At 35.3% G+C, this 21,572-nt stretch overlaps 1 protein-coding gene across 1 annotated transcript; it reads right to left on the bottom strand.

The window, feature by feature from the left end:
• Window positions 1-6,412: 6,412 nt before the first annotated feature.
• LOC107488727 (uncharacterized) lies at window positions 6,413-20,608 on the bottom strand. The gene is made up of 17 exons (XM_052262699.1): window positions 20,473-20,608; window positions 10,460-10,519; window positions 10,319-10,369; window positions 10,043-10,235; window positions 9,677-9,737; window positions 9,475-9,586; window positions 8,982-9,066; window positions 8,830-8,881; window positions 8,693-8,754; window positions 8,499-8,614; window positions 8,302-8,415; window positions 8,092-8,162; window positions 7,889-7,946; window positions 7,589-7,662; window positions 7,220-7,268; window positions 6,974-7,053; window positions 6,413-6,812 (listed from the first exon to the last, which is right to left on the bottom strand). The coding sequence occupies exons 1-17, from the start codon at window positions 20,606-20,608 to the stop codon at window positions 6,750-6,752; spliced, it is 1,437 nt and encodes a 478-aa protein (XP_052118659.1). The 3' UTR covers window positions 6,413-6,749.
• Between the last annotated feature and the right edge of the window lie 964 nt (window positions 20,609-21,572).

Here is a 21,572-nt window from a genome sequence, read left to right as displayed (position 1 = left end):
CCTAACCCCGCCAGCGCCATCCCCTTCCCTTCTCCCTCTTCTTCTCGGCTCTCCCTTCCTCCTATGCCCCCTCATTCTTTCTTTCACTTTCTTTGTTTCTTTCCTCCGTAGGTTAGGTTAAGAAAAAAATAAATGGCGGCTAGGGTTAGGTTAGGGAGTTACGGTTTAATTTGGTTAAAGTTAGGGTTTGGATTTAATTAATATTTGGCTTTAGTGATTTTAATCAAATTAGGATATGTTGTATTAATTTGAAATCTAATTTAATCCTTAAAATTATTTTAAAAATATTATTTAATTATCAATTTGCTAATTGGTATTTAATCAAATATTCTAATTTAAAAGTTGAAATAATATAATTAATTTTATTTGTTTATAAAAATTAAAATATTAAATTCTAAAATCTCAATTATTTAACTAAATCTATAAAATTCTTATCCTTTTACAACTGTTATGTTGTATAATTTGAATATAGAAAATTATTCAATAATTATAAGATTAAGTAAAATTTTTAATTTAATTATCAAAACTTGATTTAATTACTTTTAATAAAATAATTTCTAAAAATAAAGTTTTTAATGAATAAATAAATTAAAATTAATTCGTAATAATATTTTTCGAAAATTCTGGGTCTTACACGTTTAATAAGTGATTCTGGTAACCCATTTTGTATGTAAACATGAGTTACTGGATATTTAACGCTTATTCCATTAGCCATACAATAAGCATCGAAGGATTGGGAAGTAAATTCATTAGTATTATCAAGACGAATTGCTTTGATTGGATTTTCTAGAAACTGTGTTTTTAATCAAACAATTTGAGCAAGTAATCTCGCAAACGCCAAATTGTGAGAAGACAATAAGTACACATGTGACTATCTCAAAGATGCGTCTATTAGAATCATAAAATATCTAAAAGATACACATGGTGGATGAATAGGTCCACATATATCGCCTTGAATCCTTTTCTAGGAATTCAGGAGACTCAAATCCAATCTTTACTAGTAATGGCCTTAAAATTAGCTTTCCTTGAGAGCTTGCAACACAACAAAATTCACTAGATTTAACAATTTTCTGGTTCTTTAGTGAATGTCCATGGGAGTTTTCAATAATTCTTTGCATCATGGTTTATGCCAAGTTATAAATTCATTTGGGCTAGTAAACTTCTGGTTTACAATGACATGTAATTCTATTACACTAATTTTAGTATAATATAACCCAAATGAAAGTGAGGGTAACTTTTCTAATATAACCTTTTTATTTGAATCATGAGTTGTGATACATAAGTACTCATGATTTTCCTCATTCATTGTTTCAATATGATATCCATTCCGGTGAATATCTTTAAAACTCAACAAGTTCCTTAGAGACTTGGTAGATAATAGTGCATTATTTATTATGAATTTTGTTCCTCCAGAAAACAAAATCATAACTCTTCCGAGACCTTCTATCACATTGCCTAAGTCAATAATAGTATTAACATATTCATCTTTTGGTACAAGATGTGTAAAATATATATTACTTTTGAAAATGGTATGCAAACTTGCACTATCCGCAAGGCAAACATCTTCACTATATGTCCTTCCCATTTTCTTCAAAGACAAATAATAATAAAATGAGTAGAAAAATTTTGCGTAATAAAATTATTTTTTTGATTGAAAATAATTTTCTAAGAAGTATTGTACATAGTATCATATACTAAAAATTTTATTATTATTATTATCTTAACACATTTAGTAATTTTAAAATTCATAAACATAAATCTTTTATTAAATATTATTTATATACATCTTACTTGAAATTCAAATGCATAGAAAATAAAACATAACGAGAAGTTTCTTACATTATTTATTTACATGAGTACTTAACAAACCCACATATTAAACCATTCCATCATTGATCAAATGACCAATATTTTCTTCAAGATCCTCAAAGAAATCAGATACTTCATAATGAGTGGTGTAATTTTCAACAACATCCTTTGAAACAAAATTCATCTCCTTTCCTTTGTCGTCCTTTTTTAAAGATGACTGATAAAGATCGACTAGGTGCCTTGGGGTACGACAGGTAAGCGACTAATGGCCATTTCCACCACAACGGAAAAATTTATCCTCTATTGATTTATTTTACCCATTGTTTCTTTCTCTATCCCATTTCTGGTGAGATCCTTTCTTGTGAATATAATTTTTCTTCCTTCCATAATTTTTTTTGTTACAAAAACCTTGCCATTTACCTCTTTTGGGTTATGATTTGCCTCATTTGCTTCAGAAAATGGGGCAGCGCTTGTTGGGCATGCTTCATGATTTCTTAAAAGAAATTCATTGTTATGATCGGCAACAAGAAAGCAATAAATTAGTTCAGAATATTTTTTAAATTCTTTTTCTTGATGCTCATGCTGTAGGAGCACATTCGAGGCATGAAAGGTTGAGAAAGTTTTCTCTAACATGTCATTATCAGTTATCTTTTCTCTACATAATTTCATTCGTAAGGTAATTTGGAACATTGCTGAATTGTATTCATTTATGGATTTAAAATCCTAGAGACATAAGTGCGTCCACTCGTATCAAGCTTGAGGAAGTATCACTGTCTTTTGATTATTATACCTTTTTTCAAGACTTTTCCACAGATCTACAAGATCTTTTAGTGTGAAATATTCATTTTTCAATCATTCGTTAAGATGACGACGAAGGAACGAAGATTATGCCTTTGGCTTTATCCTTCTGGAATGCATTATTTTCAACCTTATTTTATTCATTGATAAGTAGTCCAGATATATCAAGAGCATTAAAATTCAAGATAAGAGAGCTTTAACATAATGAAAATTTATTACTTGTATCTTCCTAAAATTTGATGAGAGTCTCATGCTAATAATATGTTGTGAAATAAATAATTAAAGAAAAATAAATAAATATAAAATAAAGATGTGTAAATAGAAGACTCTAGTATTAATATTCACTAATATAATTAACTCACTATAATAGAAATAATTTACGTATATTTACTAATATTATATATGTTACAGCTTATAGAGAAAGAGAGGGAGAGAGTTTATATTGTATATATGAAAGAGAATAGTATGTTGTTGTGCATCTATTGTCTCAAACTTCCTCACTATTTATACACGCACAATATTTACTTGTTCTCTTCGTTTAAGTTCAGTTTAACTTGAAAGCTTCATTCTTTTATAGGAAAAACCAGCCGCTTTTATAATAAATGAGCATCCACATCATTATTTTTATCACAACAATATATTAGTTATTAGGGTTTTATTTGTTAGACTTTTACTCGTGTTGCACATGGCCTGGACTTCATTGAGCCCAACAAACTTTTTTTTTTATCTTTTCATTAAGGCTTTTTTTATTATCAAGATAAAAAATGGTTTTATTTTTTATAACTTATTTAATTTATATTTTTCATAACAAAAAAATTAACTTCTTTATTATTATAAGTTATATATTTATTTAAAATATTAATATAAATAAATTATAATACATATAATTTAAAATAAATATATATTTAAAGATATATTGTGTTTAAAAGAAAAAACTAAAATAATTAAAATCTTAAAATTCTCAATAAATTTAGTTCATGTTTAAAATTATAAGCTGCTAATAGATAGATATTAACCAAATGATTATAATTACAATACACATTATTATAAAAATCATAGTCAAAGATTATAATTTAACATAATTATTTGTATTTGTATTTTTTTGTGTTTATTTATTATTTTATTATAATTCAATTATTTTAATTGAACTGATTGAACCACTAAATAAACCAATAATTAGAACAATTCGCTGATCGATTTGAATTTGAGAACTTTGTTCCTAACACTGTTTGGGTAACCTAATGACACAAGGATGTTTTTTATTTCAATTAAATAAATATAGTATTATGAAAATAAATAAACGTTGAAATAATTACAAAAATACATCTTCAGTCACATCTCAGATACTGTGGGTCCTTGTCAAAAATGACCACATCTTGGATGCACAGACCTTGTTCTGTGATAGGGTTTCTGCGAGTCATATCTCGGATGCAACCGTGATATGAACATGAGCATATATCAAGTATTGTGCATCCGAGATACGCTCGTTTCGTGGCTAGGGTCAGTGCATCCGAGATAAATCCAGCTTCCTAATGCCCCCCCTCAGCATCCGAGATATTGTCAAGATTATAATTAGGGTCTCAACACCCAGGATATATGTATTATGGTATAGATGTCTCTGCAGTCAAGATATGTTGTAGAATAAGTCTATTTATAGAGACCATTTTAATAGCTCTCACACAATTCACAAACGATTCTTCTCTTTCTCTTCTTTCCATTTTGTTCTGATGGAGAATAACCAATTCTTCTTTGTGGTGGTTTATCCCAATGGGATAGTCAGACACGCTGATGAAGGAATAATTTTTGAGTCTGACAAGATTGTCATGTTGCGCACTTACCTGGTTGATAGCCTGGATGCGCTAAAGACGATCTTGCTAAGCAATATGGGTGGAGTAAAAATTAAGGAGGTTGGGCGGGTTGCATATAGATTTCTGAATGCGCTTCCGAATGTGGATTTACCAACTGGTTATTTTGGATTGATGGGGATCAGCATGTGAGGGTAATGTTCAATGCACATGCACGGCTGATGCCGCAACATGTGATGGAGTTATATGCTGTGATCCGTGACGTAGTTGTTGGTGGAGGGCCATCTCTTTCGACTCCTGAAGTTTTGCCGCTCAAGGCGGCACTGATCCACTATGCCCAGCCTCATGATAGTGCAGACAAGGACAACAATAAGGGCGATTCAACCTATGTTGTCGGGTCCAGGTCATCAAGCGATTTAGGGTCCGAAGATGAGTTTGTACCAGAGACTCCCAGCGGTGGTGTTGGTAGGTTTCTGCTGCCTCCCCCTTTGGCCATTCCTTGACTATCGGATGGTCCTAGCTATTATCAGACGTTGAACTTGGATGCAATGCAGGCGGACAATCTTTTGAACCCTGGGAACAGGGAGGATTACAACACGGACGGTAGGGTGGAATTCCAAGTTGGGCATATGTTCAGGAACCGAGAAGCAATTCTAATGGCGGTGAAGAATAACTATAGTGTTCGACGGAATGCGAGGTACAGAGTTCTGGAGTCAGATAGGCTTAAATATCATTGTCGATGCAAGCAATTTACCAATGGTTGTCCATGGAGTTTTCGTGTGGCATTACGATAGAACTTGAATTACTCGTATATTTTACGTTATATTTTGGATGCATTAGACTCTATACGTTAGTTTTTTGTTATGCATGATGTTGACATCTGAGCGAAATTTGCAGGGAGGTACGTCGGTTCGGTGGATCACATACCTGTCTGGCACTTACCATGTTTCAAGACCATGCTCATCTAGATAGTGGTTTGATTTGTAAGGTCGTGTTACCTATGATAAAGACTGATCCATCGGTGTCTATCCCAGTGTTACAAAGTGTTGTCCATCAGCGTTACCATTTCAAGACCTCGTATCGAAAGGTGTGGATGGTAAAGCAGAAAGCAATTGCCAAGATCTTTAGCGACTGGGAAGAGTCGTATAACAGGATTCCTGCGCTCTTACAAGCTTTGCAGGAGTGTCTCCCAAGTCCGATTCACGAATGCATTGCTTGCCTTATTACTAACAATAAGAAAGGTTAAACTACTAACCTCAAAGTCCAACGCTCCAGCTACGTGCTAAGTATTTTTCAGTATATTGATGTCTCCTTCGCGGACATATTGTCGGAGGGCCATCTTGTCAAGGAACTCGATTTCACACGTCCAGAAGCTCACAAATTTGGAAAAAATGGTTATAATCCACGTTCTTCCTGGATACTGTGACTTATATACGCAATTGCGCATATCTCAAATGTTGTGCCCCATACTAGATAATTGCGTTTATCTTGAATGCACAATACCCGATCTATGCTCATGTTCATTTCATGGTTGTATCCGAGATATATAACTCGCAAAAGCTCTATCACAGAACAGGGTCTAACTCGCAAAAGCTCTATCACAGAACAGGGTCTGTGCATCCAAAATGTGGTCATTTTCGATAAAGACCCTTAGTATTCGAGATGTGACTGAGAATGTATTTTTGTAATTACTTCAACATTTATTTATTTTCATAAATACTATATTTAATTTAAATAAAAAATCCCAATTTTTAATATCTAAAATTTTTATAAATTTTTTTAACAGCTATTTTCTGTTGCAATTAGTGTGGTCTTTAATCTAACACTTCCCACATATAAATTAGGTTAAATGTCTATACAAAAATAATAATCTAGATAGCGTATGGTGCATTCTTCCAAAATCCTACATCATAAATCATTCATTCAAGTTTAAGATGATAGTAAAGCATGTCTAGGACCCATTCACAGGTCATATACTATGGTGAAAAAGAAACTAGTAGTTCATGTAAGCATCTGTGTTATAAGTTATAACTTGTAAATGGAACTAGTAGCTCATGCACGCATCCGTGTTATAACTTGTAATTGAGTTATGCATTACATTACATAGACCTGAAACCCAGAATCTCCCTTCCCTTTCATAAGTCCATATGATGAAGCATCCAAATACAATCCCATACTAACTCCTATCCGATGAAGCCTAAAATAAAATCGAAATTCAACGACTATACATAATTTATCAATGCTTGTGTTATAGTTTACATGTTCTCAAGAATGAGTTGACCCCATTTAAATTCAAATGGGCTTCCAAAAGGAACACGACCAATCATGGAAGTGAGACTACCAACTAAGCAGATTCTTCGACTGCTGTAGTTTCGCATTATAGGAGCTTTCCAATTCCTCCTGAATATTATTTTGCAGTTAGCAATGCACAAGAATCAAAATGCAACTTGCATTTCCTATCTCATTTTTGTAGACATTCCAAAAGCATTTTAAAACGTGCCACATTGTTATCAAGCTAGAAATAGGTAATACTTAATAGAGAATGAAGAACTGATTCAAACCTTGCAAATTTTCAGTAATGGCTGGAGGAAGGATGACCTAAAGAGCTTGATGGCATTTGCAAGTGAAGTTTTATTCCATTCTGCCATAAGTCAAGGTGACGAAAGCCATTAGTTGGGAAAATCTTGATTCTTGAACTAGATGTAAAAATAGAACAATAATTATATGCATGGAAAACTAATTATTGCCATGTCATGCAAAAATTCTACCAGAAAGAAACCTAAGTATTGTCAGAGTATCAAACAAACCTCCTTCAACATCAGACCTCAAGCCCTCCCTATTCAGCTCTTCCAAAAGCTGCAATTTTAAAATTTTCACAAATATTAAACATACATCATCCAAATGGAGTAATCAGTAATGTGAATAAGTTCGAGCATTTGTTTTTCCGTTCAACCACTTCCACATGGTAAATTACATTAGTAAAGGGTGGGACCAGAAGAGACAACATTAAAGTGCAGCAATTCCCAAGTATTCAACTATTTATAGAATACTCCTCATATTTCAAGTTCGGCAAATAGTTGGCAAAATAAATCCAACCCTCCTTTCCAGAAGGATGAAGATAACCATTATAGTGTGCATATTTTAGTTAAGTAAGAAGATAGTCATTGTAGTTGTACCTGGATAAGGGTTGGCACCGTCGTGGGATCAAATTCTTCACAATTATTTGGGTTGATGGGGACACAAACACGGCCTACAAGGAAGAAATAGCCATAGCATGTTATAAGCCCTAACTAACTAAGACATTTATCCCTATTTTCATAGGGACGATGCACTATCTAACCCGAAACAAAGGAGGATAAATTTTCTCTTTTAATATTCTTATAGCAATTACAAATTAAAAAAAATATGACTTAAGAGTCAATAGACACTTAAATCAACAACTTGCTATCAAGAAAAAGTTGATATGAAAAACATACCTATTTTTGGGTGCACACAGAAGGGTGCTTTGAGCAAATGGTTCATATGTTTAGAAACCTAAAATATAAATACATCCATCCAAATAAGTAAAGAAAATTGTGTTATGAGGACTGAGGAATAAATATGAATGCATAAGTTCGAAGCCAATATGAAAACCATCAACAAGAATACATGGGGAAATAATGCCAAATAATAGACGAACCTCCATATCAAGCCTAGGATATGTATAGGTGAACACAATCTCTTCAACACACCTACGCACCCCTTGTGCCTATGGAAACGCAAAGGAAAACAACAATCAGTTAGTATCTAGTTTGTACAATGAAGCATCTAATTACTCAAGAAAGTCATAGCTGCACATATTTGATGCCATTAACCAATTGCTCCAAAAAAAACAGCATGCCTCAATACTTATGTTTTTGCAGCAACTGTTTAAGCTGCTCCCATTGAACAATATTAATGTCTTCTTTTGCACTAGAAGACCGCCTACTTTCTTGCCACTTTCCTCGAAGTTCAGAAGCAATAGCTGCAAATACAATTTACTCATTATATGCTAGATGATAGCAGGAAATCCACAAGCATCATCATACAGTGATAGGAGAAAAATACATTGATCAGGAATCATCTCTAGGATCTTTTCATATCTCTCCTTGCTAGAAAGTAAATTTTGACTTGTAAGCAGTTTTGTCTCAAAATATTCCTTGAGAACTTCAGTATATGATCTCCTACAGATATGAAATTTTATTCAGGACATTGAATTATGGATTTAGCTAGGAAGGTCAGTTATTCAATATCGAACTTACGCCAGAAAGGGATGCAGAACTTGACCCATCAAGGAAACCTTCTTATAGTTATTTTCATTTTCCTGGAAAGAATATAAATCAAAGATATACTTAATACATGACTCGCAAACTAGATTATTAGTACAAAACTATCATACCTTGTAGACACGAAAATAGTCCGCAACTGCTGCTCTCTGCTCATTAGTCAACCTGTAAGTGTAATGGTAACATTTGAAAATATGTCTATGGCCCTTAGTAGCCAAACCAAACCAAAAACAAGTCTTAACTATATAGTGTTTCATGGCCTCACCGTCTTGCCTTTCTATCACAGACCCAACAATGTACACCACGCCGACCACTATATACCCAGAGAATATGTCTAAACCCAAAGTCATCTGAAAGAATAAATCAACACAATAATTAAGCTTGAGTGCATCAGAAGACATTACTTCCAAATAACTATCTGACAGTAGGGGTGCACATCGGTCGGGCCAGGCCGAGTTTAGTTAGTCCTGGAACCAGCCCTAAAATAGCACTGGGTAAAAAAAGGCATACCCAACAAAATATGCCTCGGGTCTGGACCGGGTTTCAGGTCGAGCTGGGTCTTGAACACCCCTATCTAACAGTACACAAGAATGGCGCATAGACAATAGAGTGATATACAATAGTAGTATACACAAGTAAATGATAGTAAAGGCCAAAGAGACAACTTTAGTCTTGCACTTTCATTTCAAACAATGTATAAATCACAAATTCTACACTACCTTTCAGTATTTCACAGTGTATAAAATGCACAAAATTACCTCTTAAGGAAGTATCTATTACTTTGACAGCTACAATCATTAATGGCCAGCAATTGAGACAAACATCAGCACCTGAGCAGCAGTATCTAACATCATCATAATCTGACATATCCTACACATGATAATTAACCAACAAATGTTAAGAATCTCACAAAGAAGTAGAAAAACTCACAAGTACATTTTAATTTTAAGAGCTTCTTACTATATCAAAAATCAGCTCCCTCTCAACCGGAGTGAGAACATTATCTCCAGCAGAAGCATTCCTATGTGCAGGCTGTAATACATTTAAACTAGACATCAGAATTCTTCCAAAAGTATCCAACATTACAGATTTTAGGTGGGGTATTTATGAGTTGGTGTGCTATATTTATTACTCCCGTATATGTTGCTTATTTCTCTAGTCACAACACCCAACAATTCACACAATCAGTAATATCATCTTTCTCTCTTTTGTCTAGTTACTCTATTATTTCCACTGAATAACCATGAATCTTAACACAGACTATTTAGTTAACTCAAAAATATATGCATCAATATCCTTCAGGATTAAGAGAGAATTAAAAGAAACAAGCTTTCATATCTTATATTGAGGTTGTAGATGGGTCCAATATCTATCTTTAACGGGCACTTGTCTTTGATGGAGTTTTCAAGTTCGGCGGCACTATTGAAGGTATTGTAGCGCACAAATATATCGTTATCTAGGGTGTACGAGAATTTCCTTCGTCCCAAGTAAGATGAATCACAAGCAGGATGCTTCCCATCTACAAATACAAAAACAAAAATATAAAAAAGATTAAAAGAAAAGATTATGACAGTAGACTGGTAGAATGGAATTTAAGCTTACCGTTGCCGTATGACATCCATCTATATAAATCAGCATGAGGAAACAGCTTATCTGAGGTCCAAAAATATCAATGAATAAGCATAATTATATAACTATTATGAAGCTTTGGGAATAATGAAATAGGAAGAGAAATTAAGTTACTGTAATATATTTTTAGATAACTGGGGTTGAACTCATTAGGAAGGGCTGCGATTGGCCTTGCTGAGGCAGTTTTGGTTCATCAATGAGCATGTCATCACTTTCTTTATAAGCTCCTTGGCGAGTCATTTTGCGGCGGTTGTTGGGGATCTGAAATTGAAGTGTGGAGATGTAGAAGACTAAGAGAAAACAGCTTAGAGAGACAGCAGAAATAGCAGATTGGAGCAGATGGCAGGAACCAGGGGTATTCGTGATGCGAATTGGCTCGGTTTTGATAGGAAAAACCATCTGATCCTATCGTACCGAATTTAATTGGATTGGTTTGGTTCGGATTTTTTGGTTTTTAAAACTAGTTTAAAATCCTAACATGTCCAAATCATATTTGATGTACTAAAAACCTGTTTTTATGCTATTTTCAGCCAATAAAATGCAAAAAAATACCAATATATGAGAAGTAACAACGTTAAATTTCATAAACTGCAGTCATACAACACAATAACTAACAAAATTCAAAGTTCAACAAATAAAAAACATAGTTCTTGATTTAAACTCAAGTTCAGCAATGACAAAGCAAAAACAAAGGTTTTCATAGTTTCCATTTGAATTTTCCAACCACATGTTACTTATTCCATTCATTCACTTGAAGGTCTTGAAGTTACAACCAAGGTTGCGAGAACCGGACCGGTCATCGAACCGGTTAAGTAACTGGTTCAATGGTTCAATGGGGGTTGAACCGTGGTTGAACAGATTTAATTAAATATATAATAAAATTTGTTAAAAAATTAACTCTCCCATATGTAAATTTCTGTAAGTCAATCAAGCACTCTCCAAAACATCCAAAACATGTATCCAACCTAAGAATCACAAGCATAATTCAACCAAATCATATGAAGCCATATAGTAAATTCAATACAGAGTTGTGGCAATGTTTTTATTTTGAATCAATAACAGCGTAACAACAATTCACCAAAACAAATACAACAGATTGAATTTAAAAATCAATCTCAGGCGAATTAATAAATTAAACAATTGAATTTATAACTCAATCTCAGCAGAATTAATTCAATATGAACGGACTGAATTCAAATAAAAATTTAAAACATTTATATCTCAAAATTCAGCAGAATAATCAATATACATCATATGCATGTTCAGAATAAATTTCAAATTTCAGAGGGATAGAGTCAGGGAGATAGAAACAGGGAGAGTTAGAGACTGAGACTTGAGACCTGAGAGGGTTGAAGGCTTGAAGCAGAGAAGAAGAGACTTGAGACCTGAGAGGGTTGAAGCAGAGACTAGAGACTTGAGACACGACGAAAGGTAGTCGCTTTTTGACTGCAAGACTCCACGCGAAGAAGAGAAGCAACGACGGAGAAGCAACGACGGTGAGATATAGTTTGGAGCATAGAAGCAGAAACGACGCCAGCGAGAAGGGGAGAAGCAGAAACGACGAGGAGGGGAGAAGCGGCGACAACCCAGGGCAAGGAGCAGAGAAGCGGCGACGACCCACGGTGAGAGCAGCGAAGCGGCGACGACCCACGGCGACAGAGAGAGCTCGGACAGGGAGGGCGACAGAGAGAGAAGGGAGAGAAGGGTCCGGTGATGGGTTTGAGCTTAGAAGTGGGATGGTGGGTGGTGACTGTTCTTCGAATTCAAAGAGAGGATTGGGTGGGATTAGGGTTTTCTGCTGGTGTGAGAGAGAGACAGAGAAAGGGTGGGGGTGGGGTGCTATCACTTATCAGCAAGGTTCAGAAAACCAGACCGGTCATCGAACTGCTCTAGTTACTGGTTCACTAATTCATTGGTTCAACCGGAAAAACCGTTTCATAATAAACACCTGATCCTATAAAAATTCAATGAATAAAGCAACTGGTTCTAAACACTCTTCTACTGCATCTTTTTACTTCAAAAGGGGATCATAAACAACTAGTTCTATGAATAAACAAACTACAATGATATGCAATGCCAAAAATAGGTCAATGATAAAATAATAAAGGGTTTCTCTCTTCAATTCTATGTTCAAGCTTGTAGCATACCAGAATCAACAGAATAATACCGTTAAAATAGTCTTCCTTCTTAATTCTTATACCTCAAAGAATTTCCTACAAAATGAAAATTGAACACAACACACAGCTTTAAAACAAAAACAAAACAACACTCAGAAATCAATCACCTCTTCTAAACACAGCCTTAAAACAAAACAGAACAACATTCAGAGTATGAGCATTAATCACAATAAATTGATTTCTAAAACAACAAAAACAGCAGAACAATATTCAGAGTTTGAGCATTGATCACAAAATATTGATTTATGAAACAAAACAAAAACAGAAGAACAACATTCAGAGTTTGAGCATTGATAACAAAAAATTGATTTCTGAAACAAAACAAACACTGCAAAACCAACAGAACAACATTTAGAGTTTGAGCATTGATCACAAAAAATTAATTTCTGAAACAAAACAAACAATCAACAAAACAATGAAAACAATTTTTTTTTCCTTCAGAAGAAGAAAACAATGAAAACATGAAGCATATAATAAATCAATGATCACCAATATCCAGCAAGAATCTCAAAGACAACAATAAATACACAACAACAATTTAGCAAATAAACAAGAACAAGACCTAAATAGAAAATCCAACAAATTAAATCACAGAAACCTAACAATTTAGCAAATTAAAACAACAGCAGTCCAACAATTTAGCAAATTATCAACTTAACAAGTTCAAGAACAGAAAATCACAACAAAAATAAATAAATAAATAAAAATAACAGAACAGCAACACAAGAACAATTAGCAAATTAACAAGTTCACACTAACAGTTAAAATTTACCAGAAGAACACTAATGCAAGTGGAATCATCATGCTAATATGTTTTCTACAAAGATGCTATTTGTGCAGCTAAAATTTCCTAATTACTAAGATCCAATTATTCTAATTTCACATGTAATCAACTTACTAAGTTTCTAAAAGCTAGAAATGATAAAACCAACCCGAAATATGGTTAAAGAATTTCATTAAACATGTTGAGTGCGGTAAACTTGAAACGAAATAAGAGAATTCAAAGCTTAGTATCAATGTGATAGAGAAGAGAACATAACTATTGTATACTTTAACTCAGTCTATGAAAAAAATCCAAACCACTGCCAAATCAAATAGTTACTTATTGTAATAGAAATAAGAAGTTGCAGAGTTTGAAGCAGATTATTAGTGTTGTGTGAGTGTATTGTCTGGTGGTGGGTTTAGGGAACTCACGGCGGCGACAAAAGAGAGCAGTTCAACGGCTAGGTGGAGCGCGCGGGTTGGTCGCAGAGTTTGAAGCAGGGCAACGTGGCTTCCAGACGAACGCGAACGGTGAACGCCGACCAAACTTGAACGGCGAAGAACGTGAACGAAGACGACGGCTGAACGAAGACGCGAACGTTAACGGCAACCAACGGCGGCGGAAGCGCGGCTGAGCAGATAAAGACGACGGACGCCGAACTCGAGGAAGCAGATGTGATCGGTGAAAGCGAATTGGGGTTGAAGACTTGGAGCACGAGGGAAGCTAGATAGACGGACAGACGACGGCAGTATGCCACTCCTTGTGGCGGCGGTGGTGTAGGCTTACAGTGCTAGGGTTTTTTGGCTTTCTGTGAATGAAAGAAAGGGAGGTAGAAATAGAAAGGGAGAAAGAAACGAAGGAGCTTCAGAACCAAGAGTGAAAGTAAAGCAAATTTGGCAAAAACGACGCCGTTTCTTTTAAACCGGTCGGTCCCTGTCTGGTTCAACCAGCTGGAAACTGGCCGGTTCGACGGTTTTCCTCCGGTTTTTAGAGAAACAGTTTTAGGGGGCAAATCGGACCGTAATTGTTGCTGATTCATGGTTAGATTGGTCGAACTGGCCGATTCGATCCGGTTTTTAGAACATTGCTTATCAGCTTTAGTTTTTCTTTTCTTTTTTTTCCCTCAACGTCAAAACGACGCTGTTTGGTGGATTTTGGGAAAACCAATCCTTGCAAAAACCCGACTGGTTCAACCGGTTTAGCAGTTAACCATCGGTTTGATCGGTTTTTTACCGGTTTTTCCAGGATAGTTTTGGAGATGGACCGGACCGGCTAGATGACCGGTTCCCGGTTAACCCAGTTGAACCCGTCGGTCCAGTTCGATTTTCAGAACATTGCGAGGCATCGAGAATAAAACTAGTTTTCCCGCCTAAAGAGGGGTTGTTCCAGCCAGGGATGCTTAATTGTTTTGAAAAAGGGAATAAACAACGTCGTTTAATGCCAAAACTCCAAACCCTAATTTTACTCCTCACTCGTCCCTCTCACACTCAACATCTCTCTCAGTCTCTGAAACACTCTCGTCTTCACTTGCACCACCCATAGGCCAATACTCACACGAAGCATCTAGCAACTCGGCTCAATCATTCCATCGCCAGGTCTCGTCGTGGCCTCGTTATCGCTGGCTCAGTCAAGCAGAAGCAGAAGCAGCCAGCAACTCGCCCCTGGTTTAGACATCATCATCTTCTTGCTTCTTGGCCTCGCCGTAGCTACCTTCTCGCCGGTCTCATAACCGAGTAACCGTGGTTAGTCGCCTTTCCCTGTTCCCTCTTTTTCAATTTCCCTTGTCCTTGTCAATCCTAGTTCATAGCTTCTTGCCCTCTTCTTTAACTAATTAATTAATTTGCCATTTTGCTGTAAATCATCACTGAATTTAAATCATGTTTCTGATAAAATTATACAGTACTGTTAGTTTGTTAATATCATAATTAGGAAAACAGATAGAGTCTTGTAGAATGAAATAAATAATCATTGTCGTCTTACTTAGTTTGTATGCTAAAGAATTTCTGTGAGAATATATTAGTAAGTCATGTAAAAGAAAGTTAGGCAACATGCCACTTAGAGTTCAACACTTGAATTTCTGTGAGAATATGGAATTTGGAATTTAAACCAGGAGAGGTAAATGAGGATACCTCTAGTTCTGGTACGACTTGAAATTTGATAATTTTGAAATAAGCATTGCTTTGTTGGAAATATAAGCATGAACCAAAATCTTAATTGTAATTTCGAATACATAATTTTAATTTTTTCGATTTCACTGAAAATATTATGCAAATTTTGACAGAGTCTCCCATAAAATTCGGATTTAGCCATTCTTGAAGGATTCCATCCAACATTATTTAATAATCTCAGAGTCTAATCTAACCTATTCTAACCACCTAAATCCACTAAAATAGAAAATTAAACTAATATTTACTCTACTAACTAATTAATTTAAATTGATAATAAAAAAGGAAAGAAAAAAACTAATTCAAGTAACTACTAAAATATTAAACAATGCCAAAATTCTTATCAGTCTGGTCTTCTTCTTCATGAAAATCGTCGACCCACCCGTATATCTCAATGACTGATAAATCCACATTTCATGGTATTTATTTGCTTTAATTGGGTAAATTTTATTAACTTTTCCTACATTTATTCATTAAAATAGCATGGTTTTGTAAATTCTCCCTAAATTATACTTAAGATTGAAAACATGCTTTATAGACCCTTAATTTGGCAAATTTAATTTACTTTAATTCCATTTGATGCCTTGATATGTTTGTTTAGTGATTTCAGGCTTAGAAGGCAAAGATTAGATTGAACAAATGAAGAAAAAGCATGTAAAAATGGAGAATTTATGAAGAAATGAAGTTTTGAAAATCTGCCTGGTTGTGCGTACACGTGACCTGAGATTTCGCTATGTTGCATGTACGTATGCCTTCTGCGTACGCGTGACACGAAGCACGTGAGATTTCTAGACTCTTTCAAGCCCAAATCCAATTCATTTCTGTAGTATTTGAGGCTAAATTCAAGGAAGAACAAGGGGAGAGTAATTAGGTTTAGTTTAGAGCCATGTTTTAGCTTATATTCTAGAGAGAGAAGCTCTCTCTTCTCTCTAGAATTAGGGTAGATTTAGTTCTAATTCTCTTAGATGTAGATTTTAATACTTGCTTTGATTTAGTTCCATTTACTTTTCCTTGTTTTATTGCCTTGATTCTCTTAGTTTTACTGTTATTTCTTGTATTTAGTTACTTTTATGTTATTTAACTCTTGTTGATTTTCATTTTCTTTAATGCAATTGATGCCTTTTTACATTTCTTATTATTTAATTAAGTTGTTATTGTTACTTTCTTGCATTTGGTAGTTTTAGATTTTATTATTATTTCAAGTTTACCATGCTTTTCTTTTATGCCTTCTAAGTATTTGATAAAATGCTTGGTTAGATTTTAGAGTAGATTTTAGCACTCTTGGCTTGAGATTGAGGACTTAGGTTCCTTGAAGTCATTGATGTCCACTATGATTGGTAATTTAGGGTTGTTAGTTGGTTTTAGGATCAATTACATCCACTTGACTTCACCCTCCAATGTTAGAAGAAAATTAAGTGGAATTAACCCTTTGTAATTACCATGTTGTGGTCAATCATCTAAATAGGAAGCCTTGACTCTTAATCCTTGGCATGAGTGTCTTTTAGCATTTATATTATCTTAGTTGTTAACTTTACATTTCTTGCAATTTATATTATCTTAATTCTTGCAATTTACCTTTCGCATTCATCACTCCAAAACCCCCAAAAATATCTCATAACCAATGATGTGCACACTTCTCTATAATTCCTTTAAGAGACGATCCAAGGTTTAAATACTCTCAATTTTTATTGGTTTGACTTAAGTGACAAACAAATTAAACTTTGATTGAGAGTTGTCTATTGGTTTGGATCTATACTTCGATGAGATTATTTTTGTGAAAATTCTGAACCGACGATTTTCCTTTATCAAGTTTTTGATGTTGTTGCCGGGAAATTACAAATATGCGTTTGTTATTGGATATTGTTAATATTTTGATATTATGAATAGCTTTATTTTTAGTTTGTTTGCTAGTTTTTTTAGTTTTGGGAGTTTGTTTTCCTTGTTTTCGTAGTAGCTTTGGTTTTCATTCTCACTTTCTATTATGAATTCGCACTATTTTGGCTATGAGTTTGGTTACAACTATGTTGTCACTACAATATTTTGGGTCTATGGCCACGGTTTTTTTGGTCACGGTAAAAAACCATGATCATAGACCCTCTATGGTCACGGTTTTTTAGGGTGACAAAAAAAAGCTATGGTCATGGTTTTTTTTTTGGAAAGGGTGACCATAGAGTACCTATGGTCACAGTTTTTTAAAAAGGGTGGCCTAAAAGGGTCTATGGTCACGGTTTTGGGGGGTGACCTAAAGGGGTCTATGGTTACGATTTTTTACAGTGACTAAAAAGGGTCTATGGTCACAGTTTTTCAAAAAAAGGTGACCTAAAAGGGTTTATGGTCACGATTTTAAGGGGTGACCTAAAGGGGTCTATGGTCACGATTTTGGGAGGTAGCCTAAAAGGGTCTATGGTCACGGTTTTGGGGGTGACCTAAAAGGGTCTATGGTCACGGTTTTTTACAGTTACCAAAAAGGGGTTATGGTCACGGTTTTTCGAAAAAGGGTGACCTAAAAGGGTCTATGGTCATAGTTTTTGGGAGTGATCTAAAGGGGCATATGGTCACGGTTTTGGGGTGGCCTAAAAGGGTCTATGGTAATGGTTTTGGGGGTGACCTAAAGGTATCTATAGTCACGGTTTTTTATAGTGACCAAAAAGGGTCTATGGTTACGATTTTTCGGAAGGGTGACCTAAAAGGGTTTATGGTCACGGTTTTGGAGGGTGACCTAAAGGGGTCTATGGTCACAGTTTTGGGGAGTGGCCTAAAAGGGTCTATGGTCACGGTTTTAGAGGGTAACCTAAAGGGGTCTATGGTCACGGTTTTTTTACAGTGACCACAAAGAGTCTATGGTCACGATTTTTCAGAAGGGTGACCTAAAAGGGTCTATGATCACGGTTTTAGGGGGTGACCTAAAAGGGTCTATGGTCACGGTTTTAGGGGTGACCTAAAATAGTCTATGGTCACGGTTTTGAGGGGTGACCTAAAAGAGTCTATGGTCACAATTTTATGAAAGGGTGACCTAAAAGGGTTTATGGTCACGGTTTAGGAGAGTGACCTAAAAGTATCTATGGTCACGGTTTTAGGAGGTCGTCCAACCCCTCTGTACACTCACGAATCACAAGCTTCTCTGCGTCATTTGTCGCACGTCGTGGGTCGTCGTGCTCGTCTCTTATCACCCGTCGCGTCCTCATTGCTCAGAAAGTTGTCTTTACTGAAAAGTAAATAAATCAAAGTTATGAGATTTTGCATTTTAAATTAATTTGAATTTATATAATTTTCAATTACAATTAGATATTTTTTATTTGAAATTAATAATTTATATTTTTGCTTAATTAAAATTTAAAATTTTTGTAATTAGAAATAAAAAAGAATTTTATATATAATTAAATAAAATAATATTTTTAGAATAATTTTATTAAGATAGAATTTAATTTTTAATAACTATTTTATTCCCTAGTGTTTATTAAAATTACTCAAATCCTTATTCCCAAAACTAAACCCACAAATCCTAATCCTAACTCCCCCTACTGCCCTTCAGCCGCCACCCCTCTCCCTCACCCTCACACCCACGCATACGCCCCTCACTCACCTTCCCTCGTGCACACTCCCTCTTCACACAACACACACGCGCAACTTTTTTCCTCACCCACACCGAGAGAGAAGAGAAGAACGGGGGAGGGAGAAGCTGCCCAGCCGTCGTCGCCGTCTCTGGAGCCGTGAGGAGCGCCGCTACTGTCACGCGCCAGAGGAGAGGAAGAGAGATTGGGAAGAGAGAGAGAAGGACAGGGGGAGAAGGAAGCACGCGACGGAGAAGGGGGCGCTACTTGCGCCGCTACACCTCGTCATCGTTGCTGTTGGGGCTACTGCGGGGTGTGCCGTTGCCGTCGAACTTGGTGGAGGAGAGAGAAATGCGATGGTCAGAGAGGAGAAGGAGTGTTCCGCGAGGAGAAGGAGGCGCTGCTCGCACCGCCGTTCATACCTGTCATTTCTCGAGCTCGCCGTCGCTGCGTCTTCAAGGAAAGGGTCTCTCGTGAAGAACTTCCTTCCACCATTTCTTCCTTGACTCACCTCACTGACATTGCCAACCTCTGTAATCTTCAAGGCAGGTTGCTAACTTTTTACTATTTTGCTTCTTGTTCATTGCATACTTATCACATCTCAGATTTTACAATAAAATGGAGTTCTACAATTGTAACATCCTACATTTATGAAAATCTAAATATGAATAAATTGTGATTTTATCATATTAATTTTAAACTTTATAATTTTATAAATTATTCTATTAGAAATAATTAAATGGATTCGGAGGTAATTTTAATTTGAATTAATTAATATTCTTAAGTAATTATATTATAATTGAATATTTTGCATAATTTTAGTAATTGAAAAATAAGAAAGAATTGTATAATCTAATTTAAGTAACTTTTATTATGAAAAAAAGTTATGACTTATTTTATTAAATTATGGTCTATGTTATTAATTTAAGCTTTTAGAGATTACTTCATTAGAAATGATCAAATTGATTTTTGTAAATACTTTAAGTTTAAGATAATTAATATTTGTGTACAACTTTTATTATAATTAGTTAATTTATATAAATTGAAATTAAAATTGTGATAGAAAAATAATGAAATGTAATATAATTTAATTTAGGTAATCGATATTTCAGGTTTAAAATCATATTTTATAAAATGTGATACTAGATTCATTTTATCATTTAAATTAAAAATAATTATTTGAACTCAATGATATGTTGATAAATGAAATTTTTCGTATTCTGAAAATAATCTTCACTGTATTATATCTGAATTTTAAATTGTTATTCTATCTCAAATATTTTGTAAAATTTTTATATCGCTCATATGTATTTTATCCTAACTCAAAATTCCCAAATAAAACCCTAATTTTATAAATCCCTAACCCTAACATAATGAAAAATGCACGCACACAGAGTAGAAGAGAAAGAGGAACATAGAAGGGGGAAAACGGAGGAGAAGAGGAAAGAGAAGGGAGGGAGGAGGAAGGAACGGCACCGGCTGGGGGCCTCGCCACCGTCGCCGTCGCCATCGAGCATGAAGGGAAGAGAGAGATTCACAGTGGAGTGAGAGAGAGAAGCACGATTGAGATGAAAGCTCATGACAGAGATGGGAGGGACGGTCGCCATCGCCTCTGGTGTGGTTGGAGCCACCGTCGTCGATTGAAGGTGCCACCGTCATAGTGAAAGAAGCCCAGAGGGAGAGATGAATGAGGCACGAAGAGAGTGAGCATCGCTCCTCCGCAGTTTCTACCCAGCGTCGCTGCTGCCAGAGTTAGTTGCTGCTGCCGCCATTGGAGATGAACCCAGTTGTTCTCTTGCTGTCAAAGGTATTGTTGTCACTGCTCTAGCTCAATTATGTATCGTTACTATTGCTATTTAGCTGCTGCTGAGGTTTTCTACTATCACTGAGGTTGCTACTCTAATTCTGATGCACTTCGTCCCTGCCCCTACTCACTGTTGTCATTTGTTCTGCTGGTGCTTTTGATTTTTGGAGACGCCAAAGCCTCTGCCACTGAGTATTGCTGTTGGAATCACCAAAAACCCTTACTGTCTAGGCTGCCATTGTTGTTCTATTCTGCCTTCCCCTGGTAGGATTGAATTCTGTTCTGTGTCACTATCTTGTTTGTTGCTGCTTTGATGATAATCTTCTTCATTTTCTTGATTTTCCCTAGCTGTAAATCATTACCGTATCTGTTCGGTATCACCATCCTTGCCTGGTGATGAGCGGATATTTTATACGCTTTTTGACATTACTTTATATAGTTTTTAGTATTTTTTATTTAGTTTTTATTAAGTTTTTATAGGTTTTAGTGTGAAAATCACATTTGGATTCTATTATGAGTTTTTATATTTTTGGACAATTTCAGGTATTTTCTGGCTAAAATTGAGGAGCTGGAGCAGAAGTTTGATTCAGAGACAAAGAAAGCACTGTAGATGCTATCTAGATCTGATCCGCCTTCGCTTTTCTGGAGCTACAGAAGTCCAAATGGAGCTCTCTTATAAGATATGAAAAGCTGACTTCTAGAGCTTTCCAGCAATATATAATAGTTTATACTTTGCTTCGTATTTAAAGGCCTAAAACTGGCGTCCA

Source organism: Arachis duranensis, chromosome 1, assembly GCF_000817695.3.
Source record: "Arachis duranensis cultivar V14167 chromosome 1, aradu.V14167.gnm2.J7QH, whole genome shotgun sequence".
NCBI classification, from domain to species: Eukaryota; Viridiplantae; Streptophyta; class Magnoliopsida; order Fabales; family Fabaceae; genus Arachis; species Arachis duranensis.
The sequence above is the reverse complement of the archived record's forward strand: the minus strand, read 5'-3'. Positions and strand labels throughout refer to the sequence as shown.